This window comes from Triturus cristatus, chromosome 9 (assembly GCF_964204655.1).
Source record: "Triturus cristatus chromosome 9, aTriCri1.1, whole genome shotgun sequence".
Taxonomy (NCBI): Eukaryota; Metazoa; Chordata; class Amphibia; order Caudata; family Salamandridae; genus Triturus; species Triturus cristatus.
Genome location: NC_140592.1, coordinates 1,033,687,806 through 1,033,705,206, shown reverse-complemented (window position 1 = coordinate 1,033,705,206; position 17,401 = coordinate 1,033,687,806). Strand labels below are relative to the sequence as shown.

The following is a 17,401-nucleotide window of genomic DNA, read 5'->3' as shown; positions in this document are numbered from 1 at the left end:
TAGGTGTCCTTTAGGTCAAGAGCTGTCATAAATTACGGAGGTAGAGCAACAACTGATTACACCCTGGTTAAGCGCGAAATAGCAAGAAAATGGTGGGCGACAGACATACCCTCTCCTCAAATGTGGATGAAAGAATTTGATAGGGGCATGGTCGCGGAGACGCAAGTTTTTAAGACACGAGGGTGCCCAAAGAAATAGGACAGGAAATGGGGGAAATGGAATGAGTGCCGGGGTATTCTATGTGTATCCCCATCGGTGGAACTGCAAATGCAGTGTAATAGAGAAAGAGATATGGACATACTGTGATCATAACGTTTCCCACCAGAGCTAATGTAATGAGACTTGTGACGAATTTGATGTACTGTATGCAACATGTATGTGCTTTTACTGTTGAACTTAATAAAAAGATTAATAAAAAAAAAAGAGCTGTCATAAATTTGCCTTCCTGTAGAAGAGGATAGACATCCTGTATGGTGACCATGTGGAAGGGTTCTAAGAGGACAGATTTGTTGAGGGGTCTGAGATCATTCATTGGCCTGAGAGAGCTCTCCTTCTTTAGGATGAGAAAATAGGAGTATACTCTTCTGCCTTGGTGTTGCAATTGCGTTGGCTCTATTGCACCCTTGAGGATAAGTCGCTGGACCTCTTCTTGCAGAAGGCGCTGATGATCTCATGGAGGATGTGTGAGCGAGGTGGGATGTTTGGTGCGATTGCAGTCAGATCCAGGCTGTACTTGTGTTGTATGATAGAAAGGACCCACTTGACAAGAGTAGATCACATAATTCTGGGATTTGCTCACAAGGGCTACAAATTTCATTTTAAGAAATCAAAAAATAGCCCACCTCAATGTCCTTTTCTTGGGATATGAGCTGTCGAGTGAAGGCAAAAGCCTTGCAACACACTTCTTAGAGAAGTGGGCACTCTTACAACCCCCAAAAACGTTGAAGAAACTTCAATCCATATCGGGATTCCTAAATTTTGGCAGAATTTACATTCCAAATTACGCAGAACAGGTTAAGCCATCCTTGATTCATCCAGACTTTTCAAGCACACACTGGACAACTGAACACACACAGATTTTACGTTCAGTACAAGCCGACTAGCTGAAAAACACTTACACACATGTGTAAACACAAGACACCTGGTGTTCCGTAAAACTGCCGGTGCATCAGACATTACATTCAACGAGGTAGACACTGTACCAATTGCATATAAATCACATTTATAAACAAATGCTGAGATGCATTTTGCACCAACATAAAAGAATCTGACGGTGGTACAGACTACTGTGGTGAGAGAGAGCATTGGCTCAGTGGAAACATATTATTGTTGTGACTTCGCTTCCAGCCTTAGAGGCTGCCACGAAAGCCAGCGTTCCCAACACAAAAACATTACATCCAAGATAGATACAGTGGGCCACCTCCCTCACTGCAACAGATGTAGACTACTGTACAGATTCAGAGCTCTAATTCTGTCACTTAAGAATACAGATCTTGGATTCCCCACACTCATAGTGTGTGATTATTATTATTGTATCCAATCTACAATGAGTATCTACGCTACTGGAACCAGAATGGATTCAGAGATTCCAAAGTGTACACTATAAAACACAAAGCGCTTTGGGGACAGGTGGCTAAGCTGAAACAATGCTTGCCACAGACTCATCTGATTCACACCTTGAGTGACCAACCTGTAGGAATACACGTTGTAGAGAATTCCATGACTGATGAAGCTGCAAAAGCAACAGTGCAAACTGCTGCTGTCACTGCGATCACTCGTTCCAATACAAGGATAGAGAAAGACATTATGACGGCTGTCAACACTGCATGTGATGACACCCATTTGCCAAAAAGCTTTCCGGCAAAGTATTCCTACCAGTTAAGGGTGCAAAACATACCATTTGTTCATATTCCCAGAGTAGAGGTTAGAGTAATACCGTAATTAAGATAGCAGGTTAGGTTTAATACTAGCAGCACAGGAGTGCCTACCATCTGGACACGCAGGGGTGGCAGCAACAATTTCACTATTGCAGCAGTGCTATTGGTGACCAGGTCTTTAAAAACAGACTAGGGACTTTGTCCTTAACTGCGACACCATAGCATGCCCACCACTGACACCTTTATTGATCTCAAACAAGCCACTCAGTTGTGTTTATCTGGACCACTGTAGCCTCTTACAATCAGATGGGGCTTACAAAAGTTAGCTTGGTTGCAATGGATTCCTGCTCTAGATTTCTATTGCAAAAAGAACTATTGATGGACAGAATGCAGAACAATGTCATACATTCACCCCAGTACAGAGATCTGGGCCTAAATCCACCGTTTTTTTGCTCACCATGCCATTCCATTTTGGCAGTTCGGGCAGGACTGTTCCCATCAGGCACAGTGTCAAGACTGATTTGCATATAGCCAGGTCTAACCTGGGGTGGCATGGTGAGCAAAAGAATGATGGATTTAACCCAGATCTCTTGACTGGGGGTGAATGTTTTGATTTGTTCTGCATTCCGTCCATCAATTGTGTGTCTTTTGCTTTCTCGCCCTAAGTGCGCCAGGTATGCTCAAACGTGAGTCCTGGGCTCACTGTGCCACTGGAATCAAGCTATTGTGGCTGAAGAGGGGTGAAACCCCGACACCGGTCCTAGGATGCTTGTTTCCAGTCCAGGGAGGACCTGGCTTGGCAGTTCGGGCAGGACTGTTCCCATCAGGCACAGTGTCAAGACTGATTTGCATATAGCCAGGTCTAAACTGGGGTGGCATGGTGAGCAAAAGAATGATGGATTTAACCCAGATCTCTTGACTGGGGGTGAATGTTTTCATTTGTTCTGCATTCCGTCCATCAATTGTGTGTCTTTTGCTTTCTCGCCCTAAGTGCGCCAGGTATGCTCAGACGTGAGTCCTGGGCTCACTGTGCCACTGGAATCAAGCTATCCTGGCTGAAGAGGGGTGAAACCCCGAAACCGGTCCTAGGATGCTTGTTTCCGGTCCAGTGAGGACCTGGCTTGGCAGTTCGGGCAGGGCTGTTCCCATCAGGTACAGTGTCAAGACTGATTTGGATATAGCCAGGTCTAAACTGGGGTGGCATGGTGAGCAAAAGAATGAAGGATTTAACCCAGATCTCTTGACTGGGGGTGAATGTTTTGATTTGTTCTGCATTCCGTCCATCAATTGTGTGTCTTTTGCTTTCTCGCCCTAAGTGCGCCAGGTCTGCTCAGACGTGAGTCCTGGGCTCACTCTGCCACTGGAATCAAGCTATCCTGGCTGAAGAGGGGTGAAACCCCGAAACCTGGTCCTAGGATGCTTGTTTCCGGTCCAGGGAGGACCTGGCTTGGCAGTTCGGACAGGACTGTTCCCATCAGGCACAGTGTCAAGACTGATTTGCATATAGCCAGGTCTAAACTGGGGTGGCATGGTGAGCAAAAGAATGATGGATTTAACCCAGATCTCTTGACTGGGTGTGAATGTTTTGATTTGTTCTGCATTCCGTCCATCAATTGTGTGTCTTTTGCTAGATTTCTATTGGTTTGGCCACAGCGATCTGCTAATGCCCAAACTGTTTAAAAGATCTGCAAGTCTTCATTGGGACGTACTCAGTTGGCACATTCCATTCGGACCAGGGTCCGGCGCTCGCCTCTAGGACTTACAAAGACACCATGGGAAAATTGTGTGAGACCGTGTGGTACTCCTCAGTCTATCATCTCAAGGGAAATGCGGTAGTGGAGAGGAAGAAATGGGATTTAAAGCTGTCTTTAATAGCCAGGGTACTAGGTTCAGGTCGCGGTTGGGTCCATCCTCTGGATGGGGTCCAGAGAGCCCTCAATAATCTGCCTAGAAAATCCCTGGGTGGTCGGACACCCTATGAGATCCAGTTCGGGGTTAAGAAGTGGGTACCAGACCTCGACAGTCCCAGTACAGTGGCGTCTGAAACACCATTTGACATCAATGAACTTGTGGATGTATTACAGGAACTGAACAGCTTCCAGGATGCACAGAGTAACATCCAAGTAAAACATACCTCCACTGGTGAAGTGAAGAAGTGCCAACAACTCCTGATTGGATCCCCAAGATTGGCTAACTAATTTGGGAGAAGATCGTGGACAAGAAACAATTCGGAATATCTTACACACCTGTACCTGTCCTGGCTGTTGAAGGTACCCGAACTGTACGTTTACCACCCTTTGCTGGCTGTAAAAACAATGTGGGTCAATAGATCTCATTAAACCACATTGTGTGGCCAGTTCTACGCAGCAGGCTATTGGGGCTCCTGGGTAGTTACCTGCCTCCTTTCACTACCATACAGGATGTCCAGTTGGAAGCTTTGACCAGCAATTAAGCTTTGTCTCCCCGGCTGGGGATATCTCATAATGAAGTGGCACTTCTACCTGCTACATCAACAACTACCATACAATCAACTTGTACAGAAACACAGATTTTAATTCTGAAACCTAACACAGATAGTGTTTACATCAATGTACCACAATTTGAGTCAACTACCATTCCACACAGCCTCCAGAGATGCCAAAAAAAGATCTAAGAGCCTCAGACTACTTTGTCGACTTTGATGACTTTTCTTTGGATTTGTCTGACCCACCTCCTCTTTCACCCATACAAGGTACATTGCGTGTATTAATCTTTTGGCTGCAGAAGTTGTACTTTGTTCCTCCTTGGCTAGACCTGTGGATTACAATTTCACTACTTTGCCTAGTCCTTTGGATTGGTTTTGTGACAGTATTTTTCCTGCTTCTGAACGGCACTATCTCCCAGAACGCTCTGCTTTGCAACTAACCTGGTTTTAAAAACCACATTCTTCATCACACAAAGTGCAAAGAGGCCTTTCGCTGGCGAAAATTTCTGCTGTTCCAGTTCCTGACGGAGTTGTTTGGGATACGGTATGGTATGATATTTTTGGTCCAACGTAACTTTTGCAAATACCAAATTTATTTCACATATCATTGAATGATCTTATCACCTCAGTACTATCTACGATGACTGGGGCACTGATACAGTGCATGAAATACTAGAAGATCTAGAGTATTGTACTGTTTTTAACTTTGATGATATGTATGATGGCATGACTAAATTTGATTAAATGTTCTGTTTTCAACATTATAGTCACCACTTCTTGCATAAAGCAACTACTGCACATGCAGTATTTACTTACACACAATGGGAACACTGCCCTACACCCCCACGGGAAAGTTCAAAAACATTTGCACAGAGGTTTGTATATTTTTTTGGTCACAATACAGGTTTTATTATACACTCACATCATCACCAGCAAAACAAATATGCTCACCGATACAAAGCTGATCTATTCTGTATCTTTTCTTTCCAAGTTATCCACACAAGGGTTTGACTTTTGGAGAGACACTGTTGATTTAAAATCTATTTAGCGAACTAGAGATTGGTAGGTTCAGGGGAACCAGGCATTATTTAGAGCATGGCAGATACCATATCAACTGATTTTCCTGAACAAAACTGTGCTGCAAACATGTCTTGGCCTGGCTAAGATAAAAGATTTAAATATACTCAACATTCCAACATTAGCATGTTTTGCGAACTGGCAATGGTTCACAAATTTGACAGAAGAAATTAACACACTATGCTTTTGCAACCGTTCATACAATTCTTCTTGGACCAATCAGGGGGGATGGTTAGTTTTACCTATGTTAGTCTAGTTGTACACATTGCAGGCCGCATTTCTTTTGCACACATTACTACATAAACATGCTTGCTTTTGTGCCACGTTGTATTTTCACACAGAACCTGCATATGTTTTCGTGTTCTGTTCTTTTCCTGGGATTTAGTCTGAACACTATAGACAATGCCCCTTGTAATTCTCTCTGGTCACAATGCAAGGTTGGACCACTCACCTTCGAGGAACCAAGTGCTTCAGCACATGAGTTACAAGAAATCTGCTTTACTGACACGGTTGCAGATTGTCCAGTGACTGTCTAAGCCTCGGCTAAGACCGAACCTCATGTTTGTTCTTTGGAGTGCGTGACTTGGGCTGCTGACCAATCATCATATGCAGAGTCGGACTCCTTCATGGAGTCCTTAGCCTTTGAATTGGAGAGTGACACAATGGATTCCGCCGAAACACCATGATTTGACTATTTTTCTAAATTGTCATTGCCGTTATCGTTTTCAGTGTACTTTATTTTCAAACTGTGCTTTGAATTTGTTTAACTTCTAAATATATTCATTACATTCAGTATTTTATTTTGTGCTATTATCCTAACCAAAAGGAGGATGTTGTGTGTTTCTTGCATGCTCCATTGTCGTTTTCGCTATGTTAGTCTAGTTGTACACCTTGTAGGCCGCCTTTCTTTTGCACACTTTACTACATAAACATGCTTGCTTTTGTGCCACTTTGTATTTTCACACAGCACCGGCATATGTTTTTGTTTTCTGTTCTTTTCCTCAGATTTAGTCTGAACACCATAGATAAGGTCAAACAACAATGCCCCTTGTTATTCCCTCTGGTCGGACACTAGCACCTAGACATAACGAGATTGCAGCTGCTGTTTGTGAGCACACATGTCTTGTGATATAACTAAGGACAAGAGTTCTAAAAAACACACACTGAGCGAAGGTTCTGATGCAAGATTACCACCTCAGCTGAGATGTCGAACGTCAATCTATGTATGCTAAGGTACGGGATCCGCCACTCATACCAGAGATCTTTGATATTTAATCATTAGCTTTAGTAGAGGGGGGTTTAGGCTTACCTGTCTTATAACATGATAGGGCTTTTTATGGTATATGGTTTGTTAACCATACTAGCAATAGTTTTGCTATCCATTTGTTTTCTAATGGTGGCGCAAATACTGCATCTTAGAGCACAACAGTTTAAATATTCTAAACTTCCTCCGTGTCTCTTGTTTATCTTATTGTGGACAAGTACGAGTGAGAGAGCGAAAGGGTGTGTCCTGTTACCGTGATCCCTAAGAGGATTGAGAGTGTTGTGTTCTGGAGTACCAATTCACTTGTTTCTCTAGAAAGGTTAGGAGGGCAACTGAGGCACTATAGCTAGTTGGAAACGGGCTCATAGATACTGAAGTTGTATGGTAACTCAGTCCCTACATGCCAATGTTCTATGGTCCCATGCATAGTTCTGTTCCTGAGCCGAATCCCTGCAACATGTGTGGCCGTTAGATGCCAACGGATGTCATGCAAGTTTCCTGGATAACACCAAAGGGTTTAAGATCAGTAGGCCCGACCTACATTACGCGCAGACACAACACTTAAAAACTTCAACAGTGTCTCAGGTGAAACAACACTTTTCACTTCTCTCTGATGACATGGGACTACAGGATTTTTTATCAGGTCCCCGAAAACCAAGTCAAAAGCTCTTCTTATATTTCATTTTAAAAGTTTTATATATCACGCAAACTAGACCTTGAAAGGGTATCACAGCGCTTTACAAATAATACATCAAATATATAGTGCGATAAACTAGGAACAAAATTATGAGTAGATAACAGTGAAAGCATAAATGTTGTCAATGCTAGTAGTAGCTCCAGAAGGTACTCAAGAGTGTCTTAGCCATTCTCCCTTAGAATCAAGTGCAGATCCTGGTTGGTGAGCTAAATCAAGTGTTAGGGTTAGGGTAAAGTTTTGTTCAATAAAAGCAGTTTGACTTCTTTTTTGAAGCAAGTGCTTCAAGGCAATTGTATTGTATGCAATATACAACGAAGTGTGGAAGGTTCCACAGTAGAACGCTGCTGAGAGACTGCGCAAAATTGATAGGGCAAATTTAGAAAAGGCTATAGCTGAAAGCAGCTGCAATTGTTTATTTGTTGTTTCTCCAAGGCTGAGCTTCGCTGTGCTAATGAATACGCTGTCTTTGCTGGTGCATACCTTTCCCTGAAGATAGGCCTGCTCCCACCCTTGGAGCGGCGGGGGCAGGCAGAGTGACCTTGGCATTGAGAGAGCATGTACCCAGTCTCAGGACCTAGACCCATCCTTCTGTACCTCCTTTGTTCACCAGCTACCAACTGGAAATTTCCAGTCTGGGCGTATCTTTAGTGGTTCTGAAGATGTACATTATGGGGCCGATTCCGATCCGGGTCGGAAAGCACTCCGACCGAGTCGGATCCGGAGTGTTTTCCGACCGAGCTGGACCCCTACAATCCAACCGAGCGAGTATGATGCGCACGTATGCTGTCGGACTCGGTTCGGTCGGACTCCCATAGAAGTCAATGGGAGCCGGTCGTACGACGCGTACATGGGTTCCCATTGACTGAATGGGTACGTCTCGAACAAGTGCGCCCCCTACAGTGGGTACGCGCCGGTGCCATCCGCACCGTACATGCCTGTGTTGGGGAGACCCATAGGTCTCCCCCTGTGTCCGAGTCGTAGGGCTGCGGGTGTTAGGGGGTTCGACGCGGACCCCCGAAATCCGACTCCGGGAGCTTTTGCGAGCCGGACACTCCGGCTCGCACAGGCTATCCGACGCGTGCATCATACTGGCTCGGTTGTAAATCGCATCCATTGCATGCCACGGTTAGCTTCCGACCGACATGTACGGAGCGGTTCGGACCCGGAAACGACTCGGTCGGTGAATTTCATGTAGCTCGCATCATACTTGCTCGCTCGTACAGCTGTACGAGTCGGCTGGAAAACACGCGTACGGCTCGTAGTGTTTCCGGCCGGATCGCGTTCGGTGCCCTTCCGATCCGGATCGGAATCGGCCCTTATGTGTTACCATGTTGGCAGAGGTCAGTCCCTCTGCAGCAATCTAAGGAGGGTAGTCGGACCTGACTCCACTCGAGTGAACCTTTAATAAATACCTTTGGTTTGTATTCTCTACTGTCTGACCGACTCTTCATTTGTATGGAAAGCTGAGAGGTCGTCGCGAGTGACCCTAAACGGGCCACTTCCTTCAGACTCAACAAGTGAAATCGACCACCTTCTGTGGACCGTCTCAAACGTATCCTCTTCAATGTAAATGTGCTAACTCTCCTCAACATCAAGTCTTCAGCATCCATTCTACTCCATTGCATAAAACATGCAACTATTCCTCAGATGCAGCGAATGATCAACAAGGGGGCTTCTCATCCAAGGCAGGATGTGGAAGACCAGCCTGGAACTGAATGCATCCAGAACCAGGCTTACTACTAAGCTCATGCCGTGGACTAAGATCTCTTTCATCGACACTCCCTCCCTCTGCTTTTTTAAGGATACAGCATGTCTTTCATGCTTCAGAAATGGAAAGCTGGCACAGTGGATGAGACTATTCTGTACAAGGCAACAGACAGGGTGTTTAGGAGGCCTAGCTCTGTCAACTGGGGCAAGTATATTTTGGATCACTGTTTTGTGTGTTGACTTAAAAAACCTTAATTGAATATACTATTTAAAAGAAAGCACAATACAAAATATAGATGCTAGATTATGTTCACAAACACACTATAAGTTAAGACAAAAAAGTATCCAAGGAAGTGATTATTTTTTGTAACCCATTTTTGAATTATCTATAGATAGGCATAACTGAAAGGCTCTCAACACTGTTCAAACGTGACTATCAGAAAGGGTTTCAAAAGACAATTCATCTGGAAGCACACAGTCTCCTCATAATCATCTCATAATCCACAATATTTGACTGCGAGTGATATGGTCCCAGCCCCTCAGTGCTGCTCACTCACTATAATTAACTTCGACCTCGTACGCATCAATATGCAACCCGATTCTAATGTAAATTGTTTGCCACATAGGAGTGCAATCAAGTGATGTTCCTGAGCTGGACACCCTTGGACAGTGTCTCTTGTCAATACTCACTCATGCATCCTTTTTGTCTTCGATTTACTTGGATCCTGAAATTATTTGTTTGAATCCTCATTCATTCATTCTGTGCTTGGCAGCGTTTTTGGAGGTCTTCCACTGGTCCTGTTCCTGATTGTCTGGGACAGTACTTTTATTTTTTCTGCTCCACAATGGATGTACTATCAAGAGGCATGATACAGTGTTTTGGCGCACCCTTGCTTCATGAACTCGATGAGCATTGATTCTTGTCCTTTCTGCTTTGTGCAGCCTGTATTCCACTGTCTGCTGTGCACTTTTGAGAGTGCCCTGGACATATGCCTAGGAATGTAACAGGTTCAACCTTTGGACATAGGAATGCTGCTAGGCCCCCTAATGGCTCATTTGTATCTGTGTCCTTCGCGCTTGCCGTTGCTTCTGAAAGCATTTTACGAGCCCTCCTGGGATGCTTCAGCTCCTGATGATCTGGATCTTGGCTTAACTTCTGCGGATTCCGCACTGGCTGTTCCTCCTTCGGCTACTAAGGGGGATGGATTGGAACACATTTTCTACTTGGATCTGCTCTGATGGGTGCCTCTGGGAACATCGTCTGCAGTTGCTGGGAACAGCAAATATTCCATCTACCTCTCGGAACAAATAAACATTCTGACAGTTTTGAGCCCTTTTAAATTTGGCTTTTGGTTTTAAGCTAAATTGCTTTTAAATGATCACCCTTTTTAAATGATTGCTCGATTTTAATATTTTAACACTATGGCTTTCGTTATGCTCTTGGTTTAAAGTAGCACAATGCTCTTTATGATATTAGTTTTTTTTTTTTATATTTTACTATATGTTTTAGCATAGTTTTGATAGCTTTTAAGGTCTCATGTCCAAGGAGTCGGTATCACATGGTTAGGATGGGCCCGATTAGAAGCACCATCATTTTACATACTCATGATTCTCAAGTTGCCTTCTTTCTTACACAGTGACTTTTGACATACATTTTCTTACGTGTCTGTGCAGAATAATACTCTCTGAAATTACATTGCTTACATTTCCACTTTGTACACACACTACCAAAAACACCTTGAACAGTCTGTACAAGGGATAAAGTTCATTTGCGCAAATGTTGTTGCATATTGTTGTCCAGTAGGTGACGAAGCTATCACAATAAGATGGTTCCCTGATAGAATATCAATGTCAAAAATATCGATGTTCTAAATATCGAAAAAAAATCTAGAATACAAAAATATCGACACCTATACCTAAATAGGTAAGTACAAAATATTGACTCAAAAATATCGATGTAAAAAATATAGATGTAAAAAATATTGATTTACATATATATAAAATAAATTATATATTAAATATTATTAATTTTAACAAAATTAATTGCATCTAATATACATTTTTACAAAATATAACAATTTTTTTTTTTTTTTAAATAGACACACAAACATAATAATTTATACATATACATATATTTACTTTCAAATAATTAATAAACTATTGGCTTTAATTTATTTTAAAATTTAAAAATTATATAAAAATAAAATGTATATATATATATAAATAATTTAAAATATAAAAAAAAATCTAGAATAAATTAAAACAATAAACTATGAAACGAATGTAAACATAAATTGCCCGATAAGTGCAGCAGTAGAGAAAGTGTTGAATAGCAAAATAATTAAATTTACTATTCCAACTCCAGTGAGTATGAAAGTGTTGGCCAGCGAAGATGTAAAAATTACTATTCCCACTCAAAAGAGTGCAACAGTAGGGAAAGTGTTGGATAGCGGAGAGGTAAACATTAATATTCCCACTTCAATGACAGCAACAGTAGGGAAAGTGTTGGATAGTGGAGGGGAAAAAATTACTATTCCCACTCCAGTAAGTGCAACAGTAGGGAAAGTGTTGGATATCGGAGGGGTAAAAAATACTATTCCCACTCCAGTAAGAGCAACAGTAGGGAAAGTGTTGAATAGCGAAGATGTAAAAAAATTACTATTCCCACTCCAAAGAGTGCAACAGTAGGGAAAGTGTTGGATAGCAGAGGGGAAATAATTACTATTCCCACTCCAGTAAGTGCAACAGTAGGGAAAGTGTTGGTTAGTGGAGGGGTAACAATTGCTATTCCCACTCCAGTAATAGCAACAGTAGGGAAAGTGTTGGATAGCGGAGGGGTAAAAATTACTATTCCCACTCCACTGAGTGCAACAGTAGAATAAGTATTGGATAGTGGAGAGGTAAAAATTACTATTCCCACTCCAGTGAGTGCAACAGTAGGGAAAGGGCTGGATATCGGAGGGGTAAAAATAACTTTTCCCACTCCAATGAATTCAACAGTAGGGAAAGTGTTGGATAGCGGAGAATTCTTTTTTTACTGTTCACACTCAAACACAAACGCACAAGTTACTACTTTTGTAACGATATATCTGTCAGAGACATTAGTTAGTGATAGATTCCTTACCGTAGAATATCCTCAGGCATCAGACTGGATCAGGAAAGTTTTTCGTCAGCAGTACCCCTGCGTGTCGGTAGGTGGCGTCGTGCGGCTCCGTGTCCATCGCTGGCGTCGTAAGCGCAGAGATGATGTCACTGAGACTACTTAGGTGTCACCCATGTGCGCTGACGTCAGTTCTGTACATGACTTTCCGCGCCAGGAACGCAGAGCCATGTCAGAAACCGACCACTGGTGCCATGGAACTAGGGCCCTGAAAGGGATGCTCTTAACCCTAGAAATCAGTTTGCAGAACGGGGAGGATGGGTGGGGCGGTAAGGAATCTATCACTAACTAATGTCTCTTACAGATATATTGTTACACAAGTAGTAACTTGTGCATCTGAAAGAGACATGTTAGTGATAGATTCCTTACCTTAGAATAGATACCCCAGCAATACCAACCCCGGTGGTGGGTCTGCAAATAGATTACACCAGTAAGTCACGGAACAGCCAAAAGAAGCTGTCTCTCTGGACCTGATTGTCAAGGCAGTAATGCTTGGTAAACGTGTGCAGCAAGGGCCATATAGCTGCCTGACAAATGTCCTGCAAGGGGACGCCGCATCCCAAGGCAGTAGTGGCTGCTGTTGCCCTGGTAGAATGGGCACGCAGCCCCACAGGGGGCTCCTTCTTAGCCAACGAGTAACAGGCTTTGATGCAGAGAACGACCCACCGAGAGATGGTCTGTTTGTGCACAGCCTGACCTTTTTTGGCACCCATGTAGCCAACAAAGAGCTGGTCATCCACCCGGAACTGTTGTGTGTGCTTCAGAACGAGAGCGCACGTTTTGGGTCCAGACGGTGGAGCCTCTCTTCCTCTTTTGAAGGATGCGAGGCGGAAAGAAGGTGGGCAAGTGATGGTCTGCCCGATGTGGAAGGGCGTGACAACCTTTGGCAAGAAAGAAGGACGGGTCCTTAAAACCACCTTGTCCGGATGAACAGAAAGGAAAGGAGGTTTGGAAGAAAGAGCCTGGAGCTCACTCACTCTTCTGGCAGAGGTGATAGCTACCAGGAAAGCCGTCTTGAGAGTAAGAAGACGCAAAGGACAGTTATGAAGGGGCTCGAAAGGGAGCGCACATCAGATATGTCAAGACGTGGTTTAAGTCCCATTGAGGCATTATGAACGGCACGGGAGGAAACGCGTGCGTTATGCCTTTTAGGAAATGGTTAACAACCGAGGACTTAAAAAGAGAAGGCTGATCTGGAAGCCGTAGAAAGGCGGAGATGGCCAAAAGATAACCTTTGATAGTGCCCAGAGCAGAGCCCTGCTGGGCCAAAGAAAGAAGGAACAGAAGGACTTCGGAAAGAGGGTCAGAAAGGGGATCCACAGCCTTAGCTGTGCACCATGCCACAAACTTGTTCCACATGCAGGCGTATACCGTTTTAGTGGAGGGACGCCTGGCTGCCAGAATGATATCACAGACTTCAATAGGACGATCGAAAGCTGTCAATTGTCGTCCCTCAATCCCCACGCATGGAGGTGGAGGCTGGACAGGTTCGGGTGGAGGACCATCCCCTGCTGCTGTGACAGAAGATCCTCCCGAAGAGGCAGTCGGATCGGGGGATCGATCGCCATGTTGAGTAGCTCAGGATACCAGTATCTTCGTGCCCAATCCGGAGCCACAGGGATGACTTGGGCCCGGTCGCTCCTAATCTTCTTCAGCACTCTGGGCAGAAGTGGTATAGGCGGAAAGGCGTACAACAGACCGCAACTCCACTCGCGATGAAAAGCGTCGCCGAGCGAGTGCCGCCTTGGAAATTCCAACGCGCAGAACTGATGACATTGCACGTTCTCTTGGTGGCGAATAGATCTAACCAAGGCACTCCCCGCTGCACAAAGAGACCTTGCGCCACGTCTGAGTTCAGACGCCATTCGGGATCCATCAAGCACCGGCAGCTGAGTTTGTCCGCCCTGGCGTTCAGAGAACCTGCCAGTTGTTGAACCACCAAGGTAATGCCTTGATGTTCCAGCCATGCCCAGAGGCGCAAAGCCTCCTGACATAGGGTCCACGACCCCACCCCGCTTGTTGCAATACCACATGGCGGTGGTGTTGTCCGTGAACACCTGCACTACACTTCCACGGACAGAGGGAAGGAATACCTTCAGTGCAAGTCGGATTGCCCGAAGCTCCAACAGATTGATATGGAGCCGGGACTCCGCCGGAGACCAGAGGCCTGTGATCTCCGCCTCTCCCAAGTGGCCACCCCATCCCAGGAGGGATGCATTCGTCACCACTGTGTGCTCCGGTTGGGGAAAGGAGAGGGATCTGCCATTGACCCAATTGCGATTCGTGAGCCACCACTGCAATTGTCGTGCAGTGCCCTCCGAGATCTGGACATGATCGGACAGGTTGACCTGATGCTGTGCCCACTGGAACTTCAGGTCCCATTGCAGAGCCTGCATATGCCACCTGGCATGTCGCACTAGCAGGATGCAGGAAGCCATGAGGCCCAATAAATATTGGAATGCCTTACTGAGTATTTCTTTGTATTTCTTTGGGTATGCATGGGTAACCAAACAAAAGGGTTCTAGATATGTTATCACGATTTCCTTGGGGGATCAGGGTTGTCATGTTCTGAGGCTGCACACACATTTGTTACCCTGTAAGGTTAGGGGTGCAGATGGTTCATTGTGAGCCATACAGGCCAACATATCCTGAGGGCGTGCACGGAATCAATCTGGCACAATACTGACGTTTATGTTGTCCAACAAACACACAGTTTTAAGAGAGGTGCAAGCCGTACGACGTGACCTGGCCTGATAGTTTGAGCTAGACTGATGCCATTGGAGAAGTACCAACCCCGATTTGCATATAGCTTCTCCCTATCACCTCCATGATGCATCCTAACAACCAAGGGATACCTCAGGGCTCAGCCCTGAGCATACGCTCTTTAACCTCTAAGCCCAACCGCTTGCTGCTTTTGCCAAGAGTAGAGGGTTCACTATCGTATCATACGCAGATGATGCACAGTTGGTAGTCGCTCTCTTGGACGATGCCGTGCGGGAGGCCCCCAAGTTTCATGACGTTCTTGCGGCCATCGCGGAGTGGATGACTGCCAACTGTCTCCAACTTAACTCCAGCAAGTCGGAGGTTCTGCTGGTAGGGAGAGATTCGGAGCTGTGGTGAAAACGCTGCTGGCCGGCCATATTGGGTTGTGCACCCGCCCCCAAACAGGTGGTGAAAAATATAGGTGTCTGGGTTGACACTGCCCTCCGCTTTCAGTGTCAAACTAAGAAAGTGGCAGGGACTTGCTTTGGCATCCTACGGGGGCTCAAACCGCTGCTGGGGTTTTTTGATCTGCCCATCAGGCAGATGACTGTTCAGGCCTCCATCCTGTCAAATCTAGACTATGCTAATGTACGTTATTTAGGGGCAAATAAGGCTGAAGTCCTGAGATTGCAGAGAGTTCAAAACGCTGTTGCCAGAACACTTCTTGGCCTTCCTAGATCTTGCCCCATCTCCAGCTATCCGTCGGCTACATTGGCTGCCTGTGGCCAACCATGTGGAATTCAAGGCCCTCTGTATCTCGTTTAAAATCCTGAACCTCTCCTCTCCTGGTATTCTGGCAAACTTGCTGTCTCTCTACTCTCCCTCTCGTCAACTTCGTTTGATGGGACAACATCTGCCGGCTGTTCCCGGGCTGGTGGGTGCTCTTTCCGTCTACTGGCGGCCAAACTTTGGAATGCTTTGCCCATATCTATCCTCTGCATGAATAACTACTTGGCATTCCGCAAGGCCATCAAAACACACCTCTTCCCCCCGCTTTAGTTTTCTTCTTCTGACAGCAGCCTTCTATGTTTCTGCTTTTAGCGCCAGGACACCTCTTTTCTGTGTCAGCTGTGCGCTTTATAATACAAGACAACATAACGTTACAGTGGGCAAAATAAAAATAACCTAGAAGGTGGCCTGAGTAATTACCATATGTTGAGATAAATTTTAACATTCCACCCATTATCTTTTTGTTTTCCTCAGTGTGATGCATATGCCCAGACGTGGGTCCTGTGCTTGCCGTGCCACAGAAATCGAGTTATACCTAACTGATGAGGCCGTAGTAAGCCCAAACTGTTCTGGGGTTGCTTGTGTTCCCATCAGGAGGGGCCCTGGTCTGGAAATTTGTTCTGGACTGTTCCCAATGGTACAAGATAAAGGCTGATTTGCATATAGCAAGTCTTTGAGTAGCAAGACGTTGAAGGCAAAATCATTACCAGAGGCTGTGATCAAAATCAAGCTTTCCACACATCATGTTTTTTCCCCGGTGCATTTTGGACCAGATTCCTACAAACCAAAAATATTTGTAACGTGACCTCCCACTAGTACTTGCTCTCCTTTTACTTTACCAATCATCTAGCTTTGAGGGTCAGTCACACTGAGCACAATTAGAGGCATACATGTCATGAAATTCATCTTTCCATAAAACATTGTACAATAATGACACATGCTACAACACTTACCAAAGATTCTTGTGCTTGCCGTGCCACAGAAATCGAGTTATACCTAACTGATGAGGCCGTAATAAGCCCAAACTGTTCTGGGGTTGCTTGTGTTCCCATCAGGAGGGGCCCTGGTCTGGAAATTTGTTCTGGACTGTTCCCAATGGTACAAGATAAAGGCTGATTTGCATATGGCAAGTCTTTGAGTAGCAAGACGTTGAAGGCAAAATCATTACCAGAGGCTGTGATCAAAATCAAGCTTTCCACACATCATGTTTTTTCCCCGGTGCATTTTGGACCAGATTCCTACAAACCAAAAATATTTGTAACGTGACCTCCCACTAGTACTTGCTCTCCTTTTACTTTACCAATCATCTAGCTTTGAGGGTCAGTCACACTGAGCACAATTAGAGGCATACATGTCATGAAATTCATCTTTCCATAAAACATTGTACAATAATGACACATGCTACAACACTTACCAAAGATTCTTGTTGACTGGAATAAATCCTTGATTTTGTGAACATTTTGTCAAAATAGCTGAAATGACTCCCTTTAAAAAATAATGACATATACAGAGAATTTAAATAACGATATAAGCAAGACTTGTCAAACAAATGCTACTTTCTTTTTCAAGAACAGTGTCACTTCATGCTTGCTTTATTCTCATTTAAAAGGGTGATTAATGTTGTATTAGGATAACAGCAGGCACTATCAATCAAGAAGCAGCA

At 44.6% G+C, this 17,401-nt stretch overlaps 1 protein-coding gene across 1 annotated transcript in view; it reads right to left on the bottom strand.

Moving 5' to 3' along the window:
- Positions 1-17,401, bottom strand: part of HGSNAT (heparan-alpha-glucosaminide N-acetyltransferase) — a 507,378-nt gene that overhangs the window by 44,884 nt on the left and 445,093 nt on the right. Inside the window, exon 16 of the mRNA XM_085626788.1 lies at positions 17,153-17,223. Within this exon, the coding sequence (XP_085482914.1) occupies positions 17,153-17,223 (71 nt within the window). The remainder of the gene's footprint in view (positions 1-17,152; positions 17,224-17,401) is intronic.